At 39.4% G+C, this 26,796-nt stretch overlaps 1 protein-coding gene across 1 annotated transcript in view; it reads right to left on the bottom strand.

Annotated features, from left to right (window-relative positions):
* The window catches only part of LOC128712623 (WD repeat and FYVE domain-containing protein 3), a 325,442-nt gene that overhangs the window by 114,201 nt on the left and 184,445 nt on the right, over positions 1 to 26,796 (bottom strand). Inside the window, exons 16-17 of the mRNA XM_053807511.1 lie at positions 9,493 to 9,800; positions 8,781 to 9,434 (exon numbers count right to left, since the gene is read on the bottom strand). Coding sequence (XP_053663486.1) covers positions 8,781 to 9,434; positions 9,493 to 9,800 — 962 coding nt within the window. The remainder of the gene's footprint in view (positions 1 to 8,780; positions 9,435 to 9,492; positions 9,801 to 26,796) is intronic.

Here is a 26,796-nt window from a genome sequence, read left to right as displayed (position 1 = left end):
TCATTATCCTTTCCTAAATGTTACTCTACTCTCTTTTGCCGTTCTCCTCGTCCTATTTGTTTCACATACAAATGTTGTACCACATCTGTTTACGCATATAATTACGTTGCACGTGTGATCGTATCAACATTTCTTGACTCACATCCGTTCGTCTGCATGTCTTCCGATTAGTGGAGCTAGACATTATCGCCGATCGTTGGAACTTCTCCCCTACGGAAACGGTTGCACTCTTTATCACTTGACTATCTTGAAGACGCATTCTTGCAGCCCGACACTCCGGAAGCCAACACATCCTCTTCATGCGCGATTCCCACGTTTCGCAATAGATAGCAATCAGTTCCCGAAAGGTATAAAAGAACAGGGAACATAGAATTAGGCGATTCATTTCACACTTAGTTTTGTACTGGTAGGAAGTGGTCCCGCGAGTTGCCAATAATAATCAATAAAAATTATTGTTTTATTATAACCTGTGGTGAACCGCATAATTATATATATTATTTGTAATCCAACAAGTTCAACAAAAAACACTAACTAACACCTTCACCTCAGTAAACGATAGTTGGGTATGTTTTATTTTGAAACTTTGGCGTTTTGTAAAAAGAAGAAGAAGATATAAACCACGTGAAATACAGACCAGAAACTACACCACAAAGAACGACACGAAAAGGAGCCGTTTTGCTATTTATTTTAGCAATAGGAACACCAGAAAATCCGAAAGCAGTATCCTGCATCAACAACGTCTCTCCAAAGGGTGTTTTCCCGAAAATGTCAACGCCATCTTCTGTACAATTCAATAACTTGCCGAACAAGTCAATTATATGCCCGAACAAAACAATAACTCGCTGAACTTGTCAATATAATCCCGGAAACCCCGTATCTGTTGCTAGACGTCGTACGCAGTTTAGCAACAATGATCCTCTCCACAAACGCTTTCGTCTGTTTAATGTTGTGGCTAATCTATTTGATTTCCATTCCTCTTTTGCTGTATTTCGGGCTCGATTTCGATCCTGTGCTTTCCCAAATCTTGTATTCCCACGTTTTAGAACGAAGAGAACGATTACATGACGTAACGCACGCATCCTTTCGCCGGATGCGTGTCCTAGCGTTCAGACATCCAACCTGCGTTCACAGGCGTAAGTACGAGCGTTAGCGCTAACACTGGGACTACATAGAACCTATATAGTACCAGTACTCACATACGCCTCTGAGACATGGACTTTGTACAAAACCATTACTCAAACCGTAACTTTGTGCTTAATACAGCGGATTAGACTAACCAGACTTCGGCTGGCCACTTCATGAGAATGACACCGGACGACCCGGCTCGAAAAAAGGAGTTTAAATCGTCCACAAGGACAGAGGAGGCGTGGTAGGCCCAAATTGAGATGCATTGATGGCCTTGGCGCGTCCGCCAGATAGAACGGATTTGCAGACGTCGGCGCTCGACCGTGAGCGGTTTAAAGGACTCCTGCACAGGCCAAGAACGTGAAACGGAAATCTGGCATAAAAAAGACATAAGGAATCACTTTTGCAGAACCACAATTTGAGGAAAATTCATTTAAGTTTAAAAACTTAACTTTAAACTCAATGGATTTAAAACATTATGTAAATCAAAATATTAAAATAATCGAAGTTTTCATTAAAAATGTTATTTATATTTTTGGCACACGGGAAACATCCCCTACGACAATTCGTCCATCGAAGGATGAATTTGGTGCGTTCCCCTGTCAAAATCTGCATGAAATTTGCTCGAATCACCGGATTATGAGAGTGTGTGCGTGGCCGGCTGTGTCGAGATAGGGCTGTCGTAAACAATTGGTTTGTTCTCATATCTCATCAATGTATTGGAATCGTTGTTTTTCAACTTTTAATAAAGTTGAATCTGTCAACAGATGACTGTCTATTTTCTTATGTGAAACATTTGCAGTTCCGATGGTGGTGTGACTGTAGCATATCTGCTAACATCTGTAAAACATTAAACGTTGCATACCCATTAGGCGAACACAAGAACATAACCTATCACACAGCTCAAAATGTGACACCAAGGCCACACAAGACCATAACCTACCGCACAGCTCAACCTTCAAAACATTTACATAACAGACCATAAACAAGCGTTAAGTTACAAGACCCGAACAACCAGGAAACCTTACACTAGGAGAAAACGCGCGCATAGGCAAAACACGTAAGAGTTGCGCAGAGGCACAACATGGAAAGTTTGCGCACATGCATGCCATTAAACCGTACTCAAAATTGTTTATGATGCGTCAGTAAAACAACGCATACCCAAACGTCACAAGCGCAACCCAATAGAACTCTTCCGCTTCTAGCGAGAGAAAGTAGAACAAGTGAAATTAGGTTCCACCCAAAGCAGGCACAAAGGCGTCAAACCCATAGCACGCTTCATCCAGAAATAATGATATAAAATAAAGCCAAAATCCGTAGGCAGCACGCAGACTTAATCTGGACTGTCATGAGTAAAGTCATACTCGTGTCGTCTTTCATTTCCGATCATTGAGAGTCCCCCGACCCACGGTAAGGCCTCAATGTATCACTCACTGTTAAGTACGAAATCCGAAAACGCGAAGTCCGATATTATTAAAGTTCGCTGAGTGATGTTCTCGCGAGTGAAAGTGAACAGTTGACAAGCTGGTACTTCACACGGCCAGTACTGGTTTGTCACAGTTAAAAAGAATTGCAAATTGTGTCTTTAAATTGTCGTACAATGTCACAAAATCGAAAGACGGGAAAAGCTTATCGCCAGCGCGATAAACTATTGGAGCAGCTTTCGGCTGAATATGACGAAGAAGTGGCAGGACCTAGCCGAATTCTCTCATCACATCGTGGTAAGTCATTTGAAGTATTCGGTTAGTTTTGCTGCCAATGGTTCATCTGATTGCATCATTGTATTGATTATCCCCACCTTCATTGATTGATATCGGACGATACCGAAAAACACTTATGTTACCACTGTGTCTTGCATTATGTAAATGTTTGTGTTCTTTTCAGCTGTCGTCGTTTGTAGACGTAGGGCTAATGGAAACTAAAAGCTTTCAATCGGGTGGTGAGTCAAATTCAACTAAAACAATCTCCTAACAGCACCCTTGCTTCGTCTTCTGCGTTCCGAACAACATTCTACAGCAAACCTGACCATCAGATTTTAATTTTATGTAACTCAAGTAGGTTATATATTATGCTTCTTGTACAGTTTTAAATAATACATCTTTTTTACTTCCTGCCTCATACAGGATTATTCAACGTGAATGTAATGCTGATTTGAAGAGCGTTTTACCGATTGTAAAGGAGCGTCCAGACCGTAACCATAACATATGCTCGAATGGTCTTCGATTCTGGCAACCAAATTTACAGTAAATTGCGTTTTATAATGATTTGGCAACACTGAACGGACCGCAACAAGTGTGGACGCAAAACCTCTCGCATAGCATAACAAGTTTCTATTTTATTGCTAAAATATATCTTTTCCACACCCAGACCATGAAAAAAAGTTTAATTCAGTGCTTATTTGAATCGCCAATGTTTAAAACTTGCTTCCTTTGCAACTCGAATGTGCCAAATTCGAGCATATGTTATGGTACGGATTCAACATTTCGCTATTCTGTTTTTGTTGCGCATAACAAGTATAACATAAAAAAAATGTTGTTATGTTTAACTGTTATGGTCTACTATTTGGACACTCCTTAAAAGATAGGTAGATTAGACAGGAAATAAACGTTATTTGAAAACTATTGAATTTTTATCTCTTCTTAATTTCAGTTTTTTTAAGATTGCGTTTAAAGGTTCAAAATGGATTACTAAAATAAAACAGTGTATAATAATAACGAGAATTGTTTAATATTTGTTTCTGTATATTTATTGCATCGTTGGCAACCCTACAAACAATGGCCAGAACCACACTCTAAGAAAGATTTTTTTGTATGCGTTTTGACGTTTCCAGACTTACAGGGTATAACAGTCCAGTACACAACTGTCTACATGAATATAACAACCGACACCACTGTCACACAACTGTCACAACTGTCTACATGATTTTTGACTTGACACCACTGTCTACCACTTGTATACACGACAGACGGCGTAAACTACTCTGTCCAAATGATTGACACAATAGTCAACTTTTTATGAACAACTGTCATCGTCACCCTTTCGGCTACGTGTTTATCATGTACATGCACATGTTTACCCGATTTCCAGATACAGGATTCTTATACAGGGTTTTCGGGGATTATATTGACAAGTTCAGCAAGTTGTTGTTTTGTTCGGGCATATAATTGACTTGTTCGGCAAGTTATTGAATTGTACAGAAGATGGCGTTGACATGTTCGGGAAAACTATTGAGCGACGGTAGAATGTTATTATTGGCAACGCGGTTGCTATGGATTTGACAGAAGCTGTGTTGCTATTCGCTGAGCACTTTGCTAGCAGCAGTGTTGCCAGCAACATCATTCAACGATTGCTCAATACTTTTGCCGAACATGTCAACGCCATCTTCTGTACAATTCAATAACTTGCCAAACAAGTCAATTATATGCCCGAACAAAACAACAACTTGCTGAACTTGTCTATATAATCCCCGAAAACCCTGTAAAGTGTTCAGAAGCGTAACCAACGTGTTAGTTATTTTTCCCGAAAAGAACATTTGATTTTACAATACTATTAGCCCTAAGTAAAAATGTAAATACAAATGTAGTAAAATCAGCATGCCTTCTCGCTCAACCAGATTTGATGGTTAGTTACGAAAAACCAGAAAGCATGCCGATTTGACTAATTGGGTAGAGGGAAAGAGTGTCAGATATGCCTGACAACTATCAAGAGAATTAAAAATCACTTTACGTGTAGACCAAGGCTATTGTGGGAGACAAGGTTGAATCTTAGCGATTTTCCTCAAAATTCTTCTTCCAAAAATTTGGCGTAGGTGGGTCATACGTGTATACTACACATACGTACTACAGTTAAAGCGATTAAAGCCCATAGGCATGGTATTATTTGAGAAGGGGAATTAAATAAAATAAAAAATAAAAATTCTTTTCGTATAAAAACATCAATTAATCGAAAGGCATAAGTAACGTTAAAACTGAATCTGCGCATCGAGTTCATCTTTAGGAGTGTCGCTGTCTTAAGATTCCCTAGTTTCAGATCGAGTGGAAAGGGAAAGTTTACGGACGTGTAGTGAGATGTACTGCTATTGTCTCTATTTATAAAACTCCTATACACTTTTTCTAACGCCAAAAGATTACACGTGCTGTTGCTTGCCGATCGGTTCATGCGGGAGTAACCTTTCCCGTGCATCTACACTTAGCGGTCTTCCCAGGTACGGTTGCCAACGTACCCAAGCGGCAAAGTTTGCGACAAAACCCGAAAGTTGCACGATTTCCACCCCGTTTCAAGCCTTCCTCCAGCCCTGAGACCGACACCGCCTCCACGAACTCGGTTGTCGCGGCGATAGTCATCGGTTGCAAGCTATGCGCATCTCACTCTCACCCGCGGCTAATTTTATTCCCTCTCGATCAACGCGGGCTTGGTCATTATTGTGCATGCAATAGAGTGTCTGTTTTCGGTGGATCGCAATACACACACACACGCCCCTAGCCTACCTCACGCTTGAGCGCTGTGATCGCCTAGGTGTCAAAAAATCCATCGATCCAGTGATGGCGTCTTATCGCGGAGAGTGGCACTATGGGCAATTGGCATGGATCGTAATTTGTTGCAGATGTGCAAAAGCAACGGAGATTTTTATGCTTTTGACGCTGGGAAGTGACGTGATCTTCACTCATATTTTATTTATTATATTCAATTTCATTTCACAAACGTCTATGTTTCTCGCGATGAACCACAAGACTCGCGCTTCTTCTTCCTCCCGTAGTTTTTTTTAACTTTTTTGCCTAGACGTTTGCATGACAGTTCTATTTACCTATGTCATTCGCTATGTTCGAGGTGTAGATATCTGCCTCGATCCGCTAGTTTTCGCTCTCCTTTTCGAATCTTTTCTATCACACGGCTCTCGATCCCTACAGGAAGACCGCTAGGTGTAGATGCACGGTTCGATCCTTTATAAGTCCAGATCTTTTTGACAGAGCTGTAAGACTGTCTCTACACAGTTAGCAATTATCGCAATTGCAACTGCGACTTTGTCAAACACTATACAAAAAAATTGCGAAATGTCGCGATGTGACGACTGATGTACAGAGTTTGACAAAATCGCAGTCGCAATTACGACAATCGCTAACTGTGTAGAGACAGTTTTAGACCGTCTCTACATTGTTAGCGATTGTCGCAATTGCGACTGCGACAAATGGAGCTCAATTTTCACCAAGGCTATTGTTGGAGACAAGGTGATGAAATGTAGAGTATTTTGACAAGCAAGAAGACGAAAAACTAGAAGGTGCAACAGAAAAACTAGAAGTGCGAGTGAAATGGCGTTGAAAACGGTGCAACAGAAGAAACGAAATAGCGGTGCTGGTGAAGTGAAAAAGTGCTTCTATTGTAATAAGCCCGGACATTTTAAAAAAGAGTGCAGACTGCTAAAAAGGCAATGTGCGGAAATAGTAAATATTGTTACTCTCTCGAACGAACCTACCGCATGGATCGTAGGCATACGTGAACCCAGGGAATGGTACATGGATAGTGGTGCTTCGAAGCACATGCAAAGAATTTTTTAATACATTGGAAATAACACAAGGTACAAAAGTGACAGACAAACGGCTGAAGTAGCCGGTGTCGGCAGTGGTAGTTTAAACGTTCTTGCGGATATGGAAGAAACGCAAACTATTGATATGTCAGATGTTTTGTACGTTCCTAGGTTAAAGGCAAGGTTGATTCCCGTCAGTGCGTTAACTAAAACGGATTTTGAAGTGGTTTTTTTGAAAAACCAATGTATTGTGTACAACGCTAAGGGAAGATCGGTAGCAATAGCGAAGGCTGTAGGAAACTTATACAAACTATGTACACTTGAATCTGCGTTGCAAACAAAAGATTGTGAACACTAGTGGCATAGGAAAATGGGGCATCGGGATAATCAAATGGTAAAAAAGATTTTTAAGGACAGTGAAATGAGATCCAAAATTTGTGAATGCAAGAAGGATTTACCATGCCGATGTTGCATTAAAGGAAAAATGAGTAGGTTACCATTTCCAAACGTAACCGAATCAAAAACTCAAGAGGCACTGGAGATAGTGCACACCGACTTAAGTGGCCCCTTAGAAAGTACACCTAGTGGCAATAGGAAAACGAATCAGAAGCTGCGTTGACAGTACGAGATTTTGTACGAGAGACAGTACGAGAGACTCTACATACAAAAGCAAGGAAATTAACTTTTGTCGGATATTCCACGCAGCATAAAGCATATCGTTTCGTAAATAGGGTAACGAACAAAATAAGTCAAGATGCTAAATTTTTTGAAAATGTAGATCACAACATTGTAATATTTGCAAAATGCGATAATATTGATGATAACAAGCATCAGAAGGAAAAATCAATTGATACAGATGATGATGAAGCCCCAAGCGAAGGCAGTTATAAGCAGTCTTTTTCCGATGAAGAAAATAGCGAAAATTCAAATAACTCATACGATAAAGTGGTTGAGGACATTGAAAATGAGAATCTACCGAAGAAAAGGCAAACTAGAGGAATATTGCCGAAAAGATTTAATGATCATGTTATGTCTTTCGCAGTAAACTGCGAAGATTTTATTCCATCAACCTTAAACGAGGCGATCTCTAGTACAGAGAGGGACAAATGGCTTCTGGCTATCGATGAAGAGCTTAAATCAAGGGAAAAAATAGTGCGTGGGAGAAAGCTCCCATGAATCAAGATATGAAACCGTTAAGCACCAAGTGGGTATTTAAAGTAAAAAACAATGGTGATGGTACCGTTAAGTAGCAAAAAGCAGACAACAGTGTCTCTATTATCAAGCGAATCTGAGTATTTGGCACTCAGTGCAGCTGTTTCTGAAAGTCTGTGGATTTCCGGAATATTGGAAGACATATCGATAATAGCTGCTCCAGTAACCATTTATGAAGACAACAATGGGTGTATTAGCATGGCCAAGACCACCGAGAATAAGCGAAGCAAACATATCGATATAAAACATCATTTCTTAAGTGACACAGTTTCTCGTGGACAGGTTGTTGTAGCACATATAGGAACTAGAGACCAGGTAGCGGATATTCTTACTAAATCTATTGATGCAATCCGATTCAAGGCTTTACGATCAGGACTCGGATTAAGAGAGAGTGTTGAGATTGGAACTACTTTATATAAACGTAGCGTAAGACGTTGTGTGTAAACGACACTTAATAAACAAAGAACTTGATGTGGTTGAGCTTGGACATCCAAACGTTCTAAACGTGTTTTTTTCTGGTGCGCCCGATGCTTCCAGGTTCAACAAATGCATAGTTCAACAAAATGCTCCTTCCGCTGTCCAACTCACCTTCTAGTTTTTCGTCTACTTGCTTGTCAAAATACTCTACATTCCACCACCTTATCTAGCCTTGATCTAGACGTTGCACGAACACTCGGGTTTCCATCGAACAATCGCTTTCCAAAAAGTGGCTTAAAAGGCGTAAAACATTTCAAGCTAAGAAAGAATGACCTGTATTTAATTCAAATTTAAACGTTATTGGTCTCGGATACGAGGTACGCGGATCTCTGGTGGATTATAACAGTTCGTTACAATTGTGTATCTCAGAGTCAATCTGTATTCTGTCGCTCGGATGATAAATTTTCTTTTAAATATGAAAATTGCATAAATTCCTAGAACTTACCTGAAACGCTGTCACATTTGGGATCGTAGAAGTTTCATGTCCACTATGAACGGTGCCAACCAAATTGAACGATAAATGTAGAATGTGTGAATTGAGCAAGTTTTTTTTTCTTTTGTACAACATTGCGAGAGTTTGATAGAAACGACGTTGATTCATTTCTTGACGCGCCAATTTACTAGTACGCAAAATGCATGTTAATGCTTTAACTGCTGCATATAAACTTTCAATATCGTGTGACATAGCTACCAGTCCTAGTAATACACTACAACCTCCAACTGTGTTAATCGACATTGAAACCGGAAATGGATTGAACTTTCGAATACCCAAATAGCCGACGAGTACACCACCTAATGTACGTGCTGGACCGTTCAAATGACCGGCAGCATTATGCAGGACTAAAATTGGTGTAGCGTTTTCATGCGAACTCATTCCGAGTTGTTTTGCAATTGATTTGGCATCCGTGCGATTGTAAACTTTCCTTATTTTGTTTAACGTCATACATGAGTAAGCTTTGGGGTTGATGCTAAATGCTATCCTACATTCTGCAACTAACGGGTTTATTTCTTCATTTTCCTGCAAACGAACATCCTGAAACGAGCCTGTATAGTGTGGCCCAAGCATGTATACTCGGGCAACAGCGGAATATTCGAACGTCTGAAAAAAAATCAATCAATCAAAAGCAGTAATAGTATATTACATACATCTGACTTACATCATCAATGAAATTACACACTCCTTGTTTCCAGATAAGCTTAGAATACGTTCGCCACATTGGGGGTGTTCCAACAAATGCGTGAAAGCTACTCGTATGATTTCTTGCAGAACTACAGGATAATGAGCTACAAATAGGATTAATTTTTTGCGAATGTACATGCCGGCCATCCAAATAAATCGAGAGGAGAGATGTTTTTGGTGACATTCTGCCTAATGTTACAGCTACATGATGCCACTCGTTTTCCCGAATGAAAGTTGGGCACCACACACGAGACATGGAATCATCTTTATACATGTTGCTATATTCTGAAAGATAGTTAAAAAAAAAGTACATTTCTGTTATTTCTGTTATACGTTTTATCAATAATTTTTCTCTATATTTGATTTTACTGATTTGTTAGTATTAATGCCCCATTAAAAAGGTGAAACTACAGACGAATTTGACTGAATTTTGGAAAGTTTTGAAAATTCACCACAAGAGAACCAGGAACAATCAAATTGAAATGCTTATTTTTATTATTTCTTCAATAATTCTCACCAATTCACAGTTTTTGTCTGTCCGTGACATTTTATGCCCTATACAATGTTGGTTACGGAATCATCTTATCACCAGACGACAAAAATGCTTGACAGAAACCACCAAATTTAATAACCCCTTAAGCTTTGTTAAACATGAATTGTATATATAGACAACTTTTTGTAAGCTAACAATCGATTTTACATGACAATGAAGCGAATTTGTAAAAGATAGTAATAATTAAATAATGTAATAATTTACACATGGGCTTATTCTGTAACTATCGTTACTAAAGCAACTAGGATCGTAGAGTAGTAAAAGCATCAGGTCGGAGAAATCTTTCAAAAAAGCTATCCGGAAAATATTTCGTTTCCAATTGTATACAACGAATTTACTCGGAAAAAAGGTGAGCTGTAGCCAAAGAGCTACCCAGTAGACCAAATTGTGTGCGATCCCACCGTTTCCCCTAGTTTTACTTCCGCGGAAACACACAAGCGCGTACTTTCAACCAAGATTTGTGTACGCTAATTCATGTTGTCTTTTTCCCACCTACTGCGGTGAACGTTCGTCCTCTTTCTGTCACCACTGTAGCGGTCAAGTTCCAAACAAAATAGTCATCGTGCAATTACCGTGCAATTAGACCAAGGCTATTGTAGGAGACAAGGTGAATATTAGCGATTTTCCACAAAATTCTTCTTCCAATAATTTGACGTTGGTGGGTGTGGGGTCATACGTTTATAACTACAGTAAAAGCGATTTAATCCTGTAGGCAGTGTATCATTTGAGAAGGGGGAATGAAATAATTATTTTTAGAATATATTATTAATTTCATTGCTGGGCAATTGATACCAGCTTATCTATTAAAAAATAAGAATATTGCAAAATATGCTTGAATTATATGTCCAAACTAGTGTTGTGCTTAATGAGTCTTTTACGAAGAGTCATTCATATGAATCTTTAACGAGGAGTAATTCAAATCAAGAGTCGACTCTCTAAGAATTCATGAATCCTCAGAGATTCATGAAACCTCGAGATTCATGAATCCTCAAAGATTCATGAATCTGAAGTGGAGATACTTCTTTATTTGGACGTCTAGGAGAACTTATCACAAACATTGCCAAAAACCTTCTCTTCTTAAAACTAAAGATATTGGTCCTTATATACATTTTTTTACTGCTCGAGAGAGCAGAACTGGAGTGCTCGGAGGTGATCCGTTTTTTATCATTTTTTAAAAAGCCGCTAGTAGCGTGAACGCTACTTTTCCATGTAATACGCGGGTTTCAGCCTATCGATAGAAATGGATTCGTGCTTTCCCTTTTTGTCAATCACAAAATGTTTCCTTAGCTTCTTGACTACATCATACGGTCCCTCGTAAGGAGGTTCGAGGCCTGCTCTAACCCGGTCTACTCTTATGTATACTTTTTTACACGTCTCGAAGTTCTTGTCTACGTAGACCTTATTGTTAGATTGACGTGGTGATGTAGGGGAAATTTTGCTGAATATATTTTTTAACCGCGTTATGTAATTTGAAGAATCGGGTATAGGTGTTAAAGATGGTGCTAGTAAATTCGCCGGTAACCGTAAACTCTGTCCGTAAACTAACTCCGCTGGAGTGCATCTGAGGTCTTCCTTAAATGTTACTCTTATCCCTAAAAGTACTAAGGGTAACTTTTCAGACCAGCGTTCCGAGGTGTCGTTTGCCATAAGTGAGCCTTTGAGTTGTCTATGAAACCGTTCTACTAAACCGTTCGACTGCGGGTGATACGCAGTAGTAGATATGTGGTGACTTCCTCATAACTTGGCAAGTAGTAGTAGTAGTAGTAGTAGAAGAGTATATTTGAATGTAATTAGGCTTGTGTACAGAATACATTTGTAGTATCTTTTTATCTAATGGGTTCGAACTTATCTTTCCTCATTGCTTTGAAATATGGCTGAGCTTGTCGGAGTTTGTTTTACTTTTCCTGTTCTGGCGTTAAATTCGGTTTTAGCGGGAAAAAAATCTTATAAAAACCCGCATCATAAAATAAAGGGAGAGGAAAAAAACTTAAATCTATTATCCTAACCTAATCCTTAATATTTACTGTAAGTATCTTAATCTAATTATAAGTAAATATAAGTAATAATAACATAATGTATTTACTCCTAACTCAGATCTGCATATCGATCTATTGTTATTGTTGTGTTGATTTCGCTATCAATTTTTAAACAGTAGTAAGGGATTTAATGGGTGTAGGAATATGTGAAGGGATTATGTTTTAGTGTAATTAACTGCATGCACTGAAGTTCATTGAATTTCTGGAGCTATAGTTAGAGTTCAGTTTTGTTAAGTGTTTTTGAATGGTGCTTATGTTACACATACTGTGAATTATATGAGTTCTGTGCCAAGGGGCAACGTTTAATATGGTTTAAAGATATTTATTTTGACATATTTGTAGATTATTTTTGTGCGTGATAGCACAATTTATCCAAACTGGAGAGGCGTATGTTATAACCGATCTCACCAAAGCTGTATATAGCAAAAGTTTATTTTTAAGGTTTAGCACCGATTTCCTGTTTAAAAAACTGTATATTGAACGAAATATTTTTTCACATTTAATGATGGTATTTTCAGTGTGTTGTTTGAATGTAATTCTTTTATCCAGGGTTAATCCCAGATATTTTACATGATGTTTCCATGTTATGGATGTATTATCTATCTGTAGGTTTGTAGATGGTATTTTGTTTGTACGGGTGAATCGTGTAAAGAAAATAGCTTCTGATTTATTTCCGTTTACTTTCAATTTCCATTTTTTGCAATATGCTGAGTATTTTAAAAGGGCTGTATTCATGCGTTTTATAATAGTTTTTGCGTTTTTACCGGATGCTGTGATTGCTACGTCATCTGCGTACAGGTATTGTTCACAGTTTTTCATTTTAGGAATATCTGCCGTGTAGATGTTAAAGAGTAATGGAGATAGTACGCTTCCTTGTGGCACTCCTGCCTCTGGGGTGTATATATCTGATTTATGGTTTTTAATAAATACTGCATTTTTCCTGTTAGCAATGAAGCTTGAGATGATTTCGACTAAATATTTTGGAAACTTGAATTTAATCAATTTGTATAGTAAACCTTCATGCCAGATTGAATCGAAAGCCTTTTCAGAATCAAGTAGAACCAGTCCTGTTGATTTTTTCATATTTCTATTGACACTAATATTGTTTTTGAGCCTTTCCAGTTGGTGGGTTGTGGAAAGACCAGCTTGAAAACCGAGTTGAGATTTTGGGATAATACTATTGGCTATTGTATGTATTCTCAATCCGTTTAAAATAACTTTTTCGAATAATTTTCCTAAACAGCTTAGCAGGCTTATCGGTCTATAGTTAGAAGCCAGACTGCTATCTTTCCCAGGTTTCGGAATGGCGATAACTTTAGATAATTTCCAGTTTTCAGGAAAATATCCCAATTTCAAACAGCTATTAAATATAAAATTTAATTGAACTATTGTGGTTTTTGGCAGATTTTTTATCGCCCTATTGTTTATATTGTCTAAACCTTGTGATTTTTTCGCTTTAAGATTTTTTATTATTTTACAAATATCTTTAGGTTTTATCAGTTCTATTGGTTGAGATTTGGACCGTGAAATATTATTGAAAAATTTGTTGACTGTTAGGTTCACCTTATTTTCCAACAGACTTCTGTTTAGAGTGGTGGATTGATGAGCACTTTGGAAAACTGTCCTTAGTGCCTCGCATTTTTCTTCAGGAGTTAATAGTGTCTTCCCACTCTCTTTTAAATGTTGAATCGAGTTTGGTTGATTTTTAATAATTTTGACAAATTTCCAAACTTTGCTTGGGTTTTTTAAGTTATTCATCGTTTGAAGATTTTTGGTCCATGATTCGTTTCGAACTAGGTTAACTTTCTCAATAATGAGGTTTTTGAGGTGCATATACATGGATTTGAAGTTTGTGTTGTGTCTCTGTCGCTGCCATTTCTTTCTATACATATTGCGTATTTTAATTAGTTTGAGAATATACTCAGGAATGATAATGTTAAATTTTCCTGGTGTTTTCTTCGGCACAGCAAGGTCATGAGCTATATTAACCTCTGTTGTTAATATACTTAGCAATTCATCTACTTGTGATTGATTTTGTATTGAACTAAGGTTTAATTCCATCATATTTATTTTGCTTTTTTTTAGATGATCTCTAAAAGCAACCCAGTTGGCATTTGAATAATCAAAAATTTTTGTTTCGGGTTTGGTAGGTAAACAAAACCCGTTGATATTGAAACTGACTGGGAGGTGATCAGAGGTAAGGTCGATGGATGTTAGAGGATCTGAAATATTGTGATTATTATTTGTTATTATAATATCTATTGTGGAGGGGTTGAATTTTTGATTAACCGGAAAATATGTTGCAGTGTTTGGATGGTAAACGGAAAATTGTCCTTTTTGCAATTCGTCAAAGAGAATTTTTCCTGCCCGATTTGATGAGGCGCAGTTCCAAAGTCTGTGTCTAGCGTTTAGATCTCCACAAATAAAAAAACTATTTCTTGTGTTTGTAAGAGCTTGCATATCACTTTTGAACTTAACTGCATCAGTATTACCTCCGGGATGATATGCGCCAATAATCGTGATCTGAACATTGTTGGATCAAATCTGAATAGCAATGGCTTCGATTATCCTTAAATTGTATGAAGGAAGAAGCTTATGCTCTATGCAACATTTTACAAGCACCATTATACCTCCTTTAGTACTATGTAGTCTATCTAGTCTGTATGTTTTATAGTTAGCCACATTAAAAGAATGGCCGGGTTTGAGAAAAGTTTCATACACTATCATGATATCGATGTTGTTCTTTGTTAAATAGTGAATGAGTTCATATTTTTTGTTGGAAATGCTGTTTGCATTCCAGTATGAAATTTTAATGTTTTTGGAACCTGCCATCACGGGTAACAGTATTTTTGTACAATTTTGAAAACCACTAAGATTTGATCTTCTTTGTTTTTACAATTTCTCAAGCAAGAGAAGGTTTCTTTTACTATTTCAATTATCTCTTCAGAATTGAAAAGTTCACTGTGGTTGTTGGCAGTTACCTTGGCAAAGGTAGTAAGGTTAGATCGTTGCCCTGTGATCATGTTAGTATTTGTGTTAGAAATATGCGAATGGGAAGATTGCGTAGAAGAAAGGAGTGGGAAACTACTGTTTGAAAATGATACATGTTTAGGTGTTGTGGTCCTGTTCTTTAGTTTTTCAGTTGTGGTTTTTTTCATACGGATCGGGCATCCAAAATAATTCGCGGTATGCACGCAGTTGGCACATTTTAATTTGTGAGCCGGTATTACGCCGTCTGTTGAAATCTTTGCCACCGGGCAGGTCGTTGATCCATGATGCTCAGCACACTTCATGCAGATAGGAGGTCGGTAGCAGTTTGCGGCACCGTGCCCAAACCGTTGGCAGTTTTTACATTGCATAATTGAACTGCTGTTCGAATAATATCGCCACTTCACTATTTGGTGGTCCAGCGCTGTGATTGTCCGCAACACTTTGATATCAACAGTACCTTTTTGAAAGTGAAGAAGGTACGCTGCCTGGTCATCGTACCGTTTGTTTTTGATGCTCAACTTTTTTATGGATGCTGGTGTGACATTTTCCTCTTTTAGTATTAGTGTGATCTCTTCCAGGGGCTTATCAGTTAAACCCAACAGCACGATCTTCGTTGTTTTTTCTTCGTCCAACTGGTACGTATGGAAGTCTGTATTTGCTTGTTTCAGGTAGTTTACTACCACTCGAAAATCATTACTGGTCGTGGTGCGTACCAAAGTACCGTTATTTGTTACGGACGTCGTGTATTTAACTACACCAGCTGCAATTATTTTTCTGTGGACATCACCCACGTTGGTGCTTGCTACCACGATTGGTGGTGGTAATCTTGTCGATTGTCTTACGGTTGTCGTGTTGGTATTGACCACTTCATCATCGATCGTTTGTAGGATGTCGAAAGGGTTTTGATCACCAGATCTTCCGGATTTTGGAGAGTTTCCGTTATTGTCCACGGATTTGTGGAAAGATCCTAGAGGCACTGAGTATTTCCTCTTGTTTATAATCCGTTTCTTGGCGCCCATCGTTGGGCGTATGGTTTGTACACTGCTCTACTAGATTTGTTTTGTTTGTGTGTGAGATCTCTAGCTCCCGTAATGCGTCCGTTCGCTATCGAGTTTGGATGCAGACTGGTCATAACTTGGCAAGTTCAGCGAACAATTTTGACTGAAACTGTCTACCTCTATCAGTAGTAATGTTTACGGGACATCTAAATCGGGATATGTATTGTTGTACTAACGTTTTAGCTACCGTCTCTGCGGTTATATCGGCTATCGGAAATGCTTCCGGCCATCTAGTATACCTATCGATTATGGTCAATATGTAAGCCATATTGTCTGACAGAGGAAGTGGTCCTACTATATCGATATGTATATGATCGAATCTATCCGATGGGAGGTCAAACTGAGACAAAGGTGTGTGAGTATGCCTGTTAATTTTAGCTTTCTGGCAATTATCGCAAGCTTTAGTCCATTTGTTTATGTGTTTGTTCATACTAGCCCAAAAATATTTTGAAGAAATGAGTTTCTTGGTCGCTCTGATTCCGGGGTGAGAGATATGGTGTTGTTCTTTGAACATTGAAAATCTGTATGGTTCCGGAATGTAAGGGCGATTGACTCCTGTAGACGTTTCGAAATATATTCCTTGATTCTCTACTAGCAATTAGTCCAATCTGAATTTGGAATTTTCAGCTTGATGTTTTAAAAGATTTTTCAATTCGAGTTCATTTTTTTTACTGAATCTAAAACGCTAGTTTCACCTATGCGCGATAGGGTATCCGCTACGACGTTACCCTCGCCTTTTATATAACGTATGTCAGAGGTGAATTGGGCAATGTAATCCAAATGTCTGGATTGCCTTGGCGTTTTATCAGCTTTAGAGTTAATAGCCGTAGTGAGTGGTTTATGATCGGTTAAGATGAAAAACTCCCTTCCTTCAACGAAGTATCGAAAATGTTTGATAGCTAAGTAAATTGCCAGTAATTCCTTATCAAATGTAGAATATTTTTGTTCAGCCTCCGTTAATTGTTTAGAGAAAAATGCTAATGGTTCCCAAGTGCCATCATTATCTTGCTGTAATACAGCTCCGACTGCTACGTTTGAAGCATCCGTTGTAATATTGTAATTAGCGTTGTTGTTTGGATGGTTGAGCAAGGTGGCTTGAGCAATACTAGCTTTCAATTTTTGGAATGCTATTTCGCATTCCGGAGACCAGTCCCAAGAGTTTGATTTTATCCTGGAATGGATGGCAATGTGTTTGTGCAGCGGTTTCATTATCTCGGCAATTCGTGGAATAAACCGGTGGTAATAATTTACCATTCCCACGAAACGTTGTAGCTACTTTAGGGATGTTGGTTGAGGAAAATTATTAATCGCGTCAACTTTATCCTTAGTCGGAGTAATACCCTTGCCATTGATATGATGCCCTAAAAATTCGAGCTGTGGTACTCTGAATACGCATTTGGAATATTTGAGTTTAACATCGTTTTCCGCCAATCTTTTCAAGACCTCTCTCACATGCATAATGTGTTGTTCTTGAGAAGTGCTTCCTATTAAGATGTCATCGATGTAAACAAATACATAATCCAAATCTTGCAAAATCGAGTTAACAAAGCGTTGGAAAGTTGGTCCCGCATTTCTAAGACCAAATGGCATTCTTAGAAATTCAAAGAGACCGAAATGCGTGGTTATTTCAGTTTTATACACGTCTTCCGGAGCTATGGGAATTAGATGATACGCTTTTATAATGTCTAGTTTAGAAAAGTATGAACAATTGTGAAGATTCATAGCAAAATTTTGAATATGAGGGATAGGATAGCGGTCAAGAATTGTAACTGCATTCAACTGACGATAATCCCCACATGGCCTCCAATCATTGTCAGTTTTAACCACCATGTGTAGGGGCGATGACACTGGTGATGAAGAAGGACGGCATATGCATATGTTCCAGCATGTGCTGAAACTCAGCGTGGGCAGCTTTGTGCCTAACAGGGTCCAGTCTTCTGGGTTTGGAGTTAGGGAGTTGTCCTTTCGTATGAATATGGTGGACAACTTGATGTTTAATAGGTTTGTTGAAATCCGGGGGTTCCGTTAAAGACGGAAATTCCTTCAACAAACCTGTGTAGACATCGCTCATTGTAAATAATTTTGGTGATGGAGTATCTACTTTGGCTATGCTTGCTTTGGTAGATAAACTGGTGAGTGGGTCCACCAATCGTTTGTTGCGCAGATCTATCAATAAACCATATCGTTTGAGGAAATCTGCCCCAATGATCGGATGATTCACTGCGGCAAGCATAAAAGTGTGCGGAAAAATTCGTCGCAAACCAAGTGACACATTTAAAAATTTTACACCATAAGTAGGTATGGGAGTACCATTTGCGGCAACTAATATATCGTCAGATTTCCGCATAACTCCAAAAACGGAATTCGGAATCACCGAGACATCTGCACCACTATCTATTAGGAAAGTGAGCTTCGAAACTTCATCATAAAGAAAAAGACGGCATGAATAGGGGAACTCAGCCACAGATTCAGAATCCGTGGAATCTATTTTTTGCTTATTATGGGTTACAAAATTGCAAGGCTGTACACATTTTGTAGCCGAACTACCATATTTGTTATGGTACCAACACAAAGTTTTTTTCCTTTCATTTCATTTCTTCCTCGCGAGATACTACGCTTACGAGACTCTTTGCGCGGAACAGATCGATCACGACCACGTGAAACATGCATTTTCTGGACGAGATTTTTTAGCTCAAATATTTCGCTTTTAAGATTCGAAATCTCACTTGAATCAGGCTTTGACGTACACGCATTAACCGATGCTCCCTTTGACGCTTCCCAGATTTTATCCGCGATTGGTAATATTTCCGCAAAGTTAGTTTTACCCAATGAAATAACAGCAATTTTGATTGCTTTTGGTAAACGCCCTAACCATAAACGAAAAATCAACTTTTCTGAGATATCCATGGTTCCTGCCAGCTGCATCAATCGGCGATGAAAGTCTGAAGGGCTGCTGTCTCCCATCTCGGCGTTGTATAGCAGCTTGAAGATTCGCTGCTCTTCGCTGATCGACAGGCGTTGAAGCAAGGCGTCCTTCAAGAAGGTGTATCGATTTTGGGCTGGAGGATTCTGCACGATGTCGAGAAATTTCGCGAGGATCTCCGGCGGCATCGCTGTCAGTAGATGTGCGTATTTCGTACGCTCCGCTTTCGTTCCGGCGTTCTCGAACTGGGCCTCAGCTTAAATGAACCAGGTATTTGGTGAGCTGGTCCAAAATGGCTGTAGCTTGACGGAACTGATCACATCGCGGCTTGTCTGCGGCGGAATGACCGAACGTCTTATCAACGGCTGTGGCGTTATCGGCTGCGTGGCGATGGTTGCTTCATCGTAACCATCGAGTTGCGGGATGGTTTGCGTAGTTTGTTCTTCGTCGTTGGTTGTCGCCATGGTGTTATTCGGAGTTCTTAACATTGGAAGAACTTACGTACCGAATACTTGTTGACGGTGTAGTAATGGTGGTGTGCACTGAACGTCGACTATCCGATGTGAGAGTGCTGACGCAAGGATAGACTCCAGTCTTAAGGAGTGTGCCGTTGGATGGCGGCGAGAGTTCTTCACATATACACGTGCGTTGTATTGAGGAACGCAATGAGAACTTTGCACATAAATGTCCACACACTACAAAAAACTGACCGACAAAACTTCACACGCAATATCGTGAATCTTCACGTGTTTACAAACTTGACCGCGGACTGAGAAGGCTGGCAAACGATTGAGAATAACAATAACGTTATTGTACTCCGTTGATGAAATTGCAGATGAGGAGGACTGCAAATGAGGAGGACAACCATTGGCTGGACGGACAATTACCATAAGAAGGATTATCAGCTCTGAATAGAGCTACTACGTAGTAGCCCCAAGCAGTCTTTTTGCAGCCATTTCGGAATAAAACAGGACCGTTTTAGGACGTCCTAAATAGGTCCCGTTTATACTCCAAAGGAAGCAAATTGGACCTGTCGCGAAATTTGTCAGGGGGAGTGGCACAAATTTTTGGAAGCTTTTCGATGCGATTGTGGTAGTGCAATAAAAAGCTGCAACTATTTTCCAGTTGGAAAATTTAAAAATTAATTTCTCTCCGATTTATGCTCTCTATCTTCGCTCTGTTCTATCTAGTGCCTTTCGCCTATCTGTGCTAGCGCTCGTTTGAACTGCTTTTTCTTGCACGTTTCGGCGCAGGTGGAAGTGCGTGTGGAGTGTAGAGGAGTGTGGCAGATGTTTTATTCCTTCGTGATCAGCTGTTGGGAGAACGAGTAGAGAACTTATGTTTACAATTTACCTCAAGTCGCCGTCGAATCGATGTTGCCGCGGAATCCTAGTCAGAGGGTACACAACCGCGTCGAGTTTTGTTTTATGCAGTCAGTGCGTCGAGTGTTGTGTGTGTATGCAACTTTGGTGGAAATACATTTCGGTCATTTGACCAAATGTGTCATGATGCGCAGTAGGCTCTAATGCGCTAAGCAAAAAATAAGTGCGATGCGCATTGAAGATGCAAATATTTCAATGATGCAATGATTTTAGAAGGATGTGTACAGTATGGATTGGGTCAGTGTTTGAGAACAATCCCTTGGATTTGTTATTGTCATATGGTTGAAACAATGACAATCGAACATTCGTATTCCCTCTTATAAAATGTTGATACAATAGACAGTACTAGAAACAGGTTTTGAATGTCATCAAGCAGATATGTGCTGCAGTTGCTTTACGATGCAAATAAGTAAACTATTGATAATATTTGATGATTGATGTCGAAACATCATTCAGGAAAAAGAGACTACTGCAGGTTTAGCATGGTTTCTTTCCATTTTACTCCGAATGAAATTCGATGACCGATCTGGCTGGTACCAATTTGCGTACCGTGTTAGTCGCTACTGGTTGAGCCTGAAACAAACGTGTGAAGATGTATATGCGTGCGCACGAAGATAACGGTACTTATGCGCATAAGGTACAGTACCGCACAAAGAAGGTCAAGATGGTTCATGGAGTTAGTTTTCGTAGATGTTAACAAATCGTATATCGAGAGTAAACTATTACTGCTAGTTTGTTCGGAGTCCTATCAGATAGCATAGCTGAGGAAAAAGCGTGTATGTTCGGTCTTACTAGAACCAACGTTTTTTGTTGTTGTCATGAAGCCTTTAGGTGTATGGTGACATACCATGTTCGTTTTCTTTCCTTTCGTGAAATCATAACAGGAGGTGATTGTGGGTGAGGGGCATAGACAGGAGCATGTTGGTGTACCTTTCATTGGCACAGAAGGATTTAGCAGTTTTAAACATGTTGTTATATTTTGTGTACATAACTCGATGGATCTGTTCTGAATATAGTCTGTCTGACAAAAAATTGACTGATTTAAAAAGGATGACCTCACCGTACTGCTGGAAAGCGTAATGTACACAAAAGCCTGTAGCTTTTCATGTAGCGCTACAAGTCTATGAACCATTTTTACGCCGTCTTGCTAGCAATGCAAAGTCCGATTAAAAAGTCAGTATCAGTCTACGGATAGTCTTTTGCCTTGGGGATCAACTGTCTCTACGTGTTGGATAGATCGTGTTGGATAAATCATCCGTCTGAGGTTAGGGAGTAAACAGTTATCAGTTAGTTATCAGTACTCATCGCTTGTGAGCGCTGTTTGGAGGAATTTTTTTTTCTCTGTAAAATGTTATCTTTTAACAGACCCAAACCTTCAGTCACTGCTTGAGAGGGCTACCTATTTGCGCACATTCGATTGGCCTGAGCAGAACAAGATGAGTCCTTCAACTAGTGATGAGAAGTTAGAGGGCCGATCCTGGCTTGAAAAATCTTATCCAATCCTATAATATGGGATCAAATGATCCGGTGTCACTGTTGAATAGCGCTTTTGATCCCTAGCGATCCGGGATTATCGTTGCATGGAAAAGGTGATGCCTTGTATGGGGATTGTGATCCCTAGCGATCCGGGATCATCGTTGCATGGAAATAGCGTGTAAATTTACACGATCCGATTCCAACTTTGGGATCATTTCCCATCACTACCTTCAACCTCCAGAAAGAACGGAGGGATCACTTTGATTTCGATTGTCATCTTTAGCTGTTGCTAACTGTTCTAACATAACTTCGATAGCATTTGCCTAACAAATTAGCTGATAACGTGAACAAAATTTTAATCTGAACACAATCTTAATCTGTGCTACAACAGAAGAAACAAGACTGAAATCAAACACATTTGGCTAGGACCTCGTGCGTTGCTCATCCTGTTGTTCGATCCTGTTGTAGCATTTACCGTTAAAATTGCACGGATGGCATATTTACAATCATCATGACAAACAAAACTAGTTCGTCACAACATACGACCAGACAAACAACAAACCAAAAAACAACAAATACGTGAATCTACAATAGATTTCAGTAACTATAATTGTACCAGTGGAATGACCGGTAAAGTACCAAACATCCTCTGGGATAGTGTTACGGATATTAGAATATGTAGAGAATCTCACTATGAGCGAAATACATGCGTGCATTGAGTGAACAAAACAGCTCTACAATGTTTCAAATGAGTTTTTTGCCATGAATCCCTCTGCGCAAAGTGAATTCACGTTCAAAAAGTGAGGTTAAAAACGAAGCATTTTTGCAACAGTGGACTGTGTGTGTACGTTTGTTGACGTTTGTGTATGCCTGCAACGGACGCGACCGAGAACGAACGACTTCGAAGAAACGAACAGCAAGAGAAATTTCGCTCCGATTGAGAGAGCTTTCGAGGGGGGGCTCGATTCGACGAGAGTGCAAGCAGGAGCGAAGTAGCTGTTAGAGCGAGCACTTTCTGATTTTCTATGGAGAAGGTCCAATTGCTCTCCTTGGGGTAGCTGTTAGAGCGAGCACTTTCTGATTTTCTATGGAGAAGGTCCAATTGCTCTCCTTGGGTACTTTGTTCTGAAAAGAACTGTTTCTTTTGTCCGTTTTTAGTTTTTGGTTTCTCCTTTGCTCGCTGGTTCGTGTTTCTTAGTGTGGGCGTTTCCTCTCGAAACACGTCGTATCACGTCGGGGTCACCAATGAAGTGGAGATACTTCTTTATTTGGACGTCTAGGAGAACTTATCACAAACATTGCCAAATACCTTTATTATTATTATTTGAATTATAGAGACTTTGGCCTCCCGGCTGCATTCGTCTCTTTTCATGATTATATCATGTTGTAAAGTTGAGTCTCTTTGAGATATTTTAATAATTTTTCTTCTTGTTTACGGTCGTTAGACAGAGTGATTTGAATGTTGGAGTTGAGGTTGTATTTAATACGTTCTGCAGCATATCCGCGGCAATCAATGAGAACGTGTTGTACTGTTGTAGTAGTTCCGCAAAACGGGCAAATGGGAGGGTTATCCTTTTGTAATATGTGTGTGTGTGTGAGGCGAGTGTGTCCCAATCTGAGACGGGTGAGGATTCTTTGATGTTGGCTATTGGATGATCAATCCATGATACTGTGGTGGATTTAAATGTGTGAAGAAACTGCTTTGGGTGAGTGTTCCATTTATGTTGCCAGTGTTGTTGAATTTGATTGTTTTTCCATACTTTCAAGTCCTGATGCGTGATGGGTGCGTTATTTATTGTTGTGTCCGTTCGGCCTTGGTTGGCCAGTTTGTCAGCTATTTCATTGCCGGATATGCCAGAGTGTCCTGGTACCCAGCAGAAGGTGATATTACGTAAATTACGAAGTGTGTCAAGTGCTTGTACATGTGAGTTTTGAGTAGAGCCTTTTTCTAAGGCTGATAGAACTGAAGCACTATCTGTGAAAATTATGCTTTGTGTCACGCTGGATGTGAGTTCTTCTGCTGCTATTAGTATTGCTATGGCTTCAGCTGAGAAGATAGTAGTGAAATCGGGAAGCTTGATGCTGTAATTGGCAGATTTGCTGTGAATTCCGCAACCTGCGGCCGTCGAGAGTACGGATCCGTCCGTGAAGTTGTGGTTGTGATTTGAATATTTGTCTGATATGAGTTGCTTGAAATATTGTTGGGTAGTTAGTGGGTTGTTTATTTTGGATTTGATATTGTGCTTAATGGACCAATCAATGGACGGAGAGATTTGATGCCAAGGACGATCGCCTTTTCTGATCAATTTGGTTATTGGGGGGATGGAAGGAATGCTTAAATGTTCTAATTTTGTGTTTGTTCTGCGTATTAAGGATCTATTTGGGTTTGTTTTTGAGGCAATTCTACCTGAGGCTGCGATTTGTTTTGATAGAACCACAAGAGATAGCGGAAGTTGACCATTTTCACATAAGAGTGATGCTGTTGGAGTTGTGATGAAAGCTCCTGAGATGTATCGTAGTGCTGCATTGTAAATAGGTGATAATTGGGAGTCTATTTCTTGATCGCCAATGGAGACTAATTCTATTCCGTATAAGAGTTTTGGTAGGAACCAGTTGTTGAAAATCTTAAGAAGCGTCTCCCGAGAGGAGCGGTATCCGCCTGTGCCAAGATATTTGAACAGTGTTACTCTATTTTTGATGTTTGCTTTGACATTTTTGCAATGGGCTTTGAAATTTAGTTTGCTGTCAATTGTGATTCCTAAAATTTTAATCTGATTGACTCTAGGTATTATTGTACTATTAAATGTGATTGGTTTAAGTGCAAAAACTCTATTGATATGCATTATTTTACATTTATCGGGTGAAATAATGTAACCTGAGAAGTCCATTGACTGACTTTGTTGAATGCAAATTGCATGTTAGTGTGGGCTGCTATTTTGGAGCTATGATGGGATATGATAGTGATGTCGTCGGCATAAACTAATGTTTTAATGTCTGCTGGTAAAGATGTGATAAGGGTTTCGAGGCTAATGAGGAAAAGTGTGGGGGATAAAACTGCTCCTTGTGGTACTCCGTTTTCTTGTTTGAAGACAGCGGAAGTTGCTGTGCTGACGGTGGTTTGGAAGGTCCGGTCAGTGAGGAAGTTGGAAATGTATTTGATGATGTTTCCACTAAATTTCCAGGTGTGGAGTTGTTGCAGTATAAGGGGACGCCATGTTCTATCGAAGGCCTTCGCTAGGTCTATGGTGCCTAGGATGATGTGGTGGTTAGAATTGGTTGCTGAGGTGATAGTATCTTCTATTTCTGTGAAAAGAGTCTCGGTGCCTTTGCCTTTAATGTAAGCATGATGGCATTTGCTTAGGAGCTCCCGATCCATAAGCTCTTGCATAAGCCTTCGATTGACCATCCTTTCGAGAACTTTTCCTTTACAGTTCAGAAGAGAGATAGGCCGGTAACTATCTGCACTATTGGAAGGCTTTTCAGGTTTTAAAATTGGTATTATGAAGCTGTGTTTCCAGTGTGCGGGAATGATGCCTGTATTCCATATGTGATTAAATATTTGCAATAATTTTATTTTGCCGGAGTATGGAAGGTTTTTGATGAGCGGGTATCCTATGGAATCTGGGTCGTTGGATTTTCCTGTGCACTTGTTAAGTGCGTATTCTAATTCGGATAATGTGAAAGGTTTGTTGTAGTTTTGGTTATGTTGTTTGCAAAAGGGATATTGTGTGGTTACAATATTTGATGAATGATGGAGAGAAATTTTTTGTGGCAGAGCTATCGTAGAATTGTTTGCTGAAGATTTCTGCAACTTTTTTAGGATCAGAAACGACTGTGTTATTCTCCAGTAGGGTAGGTGTGGTTTTTTGCTTGTTTTTGTATCTTCCCGAGAGTTGACCTACTATTTTCCACAAATCCTTGCAGGAAAGTTCCGGAGTGACTGAGCTTACAAAGTTATTCCAGCTATTTTGTTTGGCTTCTTTGACTATTGCTTTTGCTTTGGTGTTGGCTATCGTGTATTCTGCGCGTAATTTTGGAATGGCTGAAGTATTTCCGGTGTGGGTTGCTTTTCTTAGTTTTCTGAGTAGAGTTCGTCGACATTTAACTGCATGGTATACAGTGTTGTTCCACCAGGGAACAAGAGGTCTGCTGGATTTAGGGTAAGATTTTGGTACGGTTAGTTCAGCTGCTTTTAAGATGATGGATGTAAGTTGTTCTGCAGTTAGTGGTTCAGTGGGGGTGATGAGTCGATCTATTTCGATTTGATACCAGTTCCAATCGGCTTTTTGGTAATTCTATTTGGGGGGAGAAGAGGTGGGTTCTGGATTGTCAGAGAAGTGTATTAAAACAGGGAAATGATCGCTCCCATGAAGGTCGTCCTCGACGTCTATTTTTATTTTGCTGGCTATGGATGAGGTTGTGAAACAATGGTCTATGGTTGTTCCGGTTCCCAGGTGGGTAGCGAAACGGGTGTTCTTGTTATTGTGTTTTACAAGTAAATCGGTGGTGTTAAAGATGTTGTTTAATATTTTTCCTCTATGTGTGGTTTTGGTATTACCCCAGATTTTGTTCGAAGCATTCAAGTCTCCGAGACCGATTACAGGGGTAGGGAGTTGGATAAGAAGGTCGAAAAAATCGGCAGTAAGTGGTGAAGGTTTAGATTTGAAAAGAATATAGAGGCAAAGAAGTGTGTAATCAAAATTACTTTTAATCCGGAACGCTATTGCTGGCAAGTTAGTGTTGAGAGTTAGTTTGGTTGCTGTTATGTTTTGTTTCAGACCTACTGCAAGATTATATTGTAATTGTGGTGATTCATGGAAGTGCCAGTTATAAAGATTGAGAGGAGAGGCAGTCATGTTATT

The sequence above is a fragment of the Anopheles marshallii genome, chromosome 3 (genome assembly GCF_943734725.1).
Source record: "Anopheles marshallii chromosome 3, idAnoMarsDA_429_01, whole genome shotgun sequence".
In the NCBI taxonomy this organism is placed as follows: Eukaryota; Metazoa; Arthropoda; class Insecta; order Diptera; family Culicidae; genus Anopheles; species Anopheles marshallii.
This window is presented reverse-complemented; position numbering and strand designations above follow the sequence as displayed.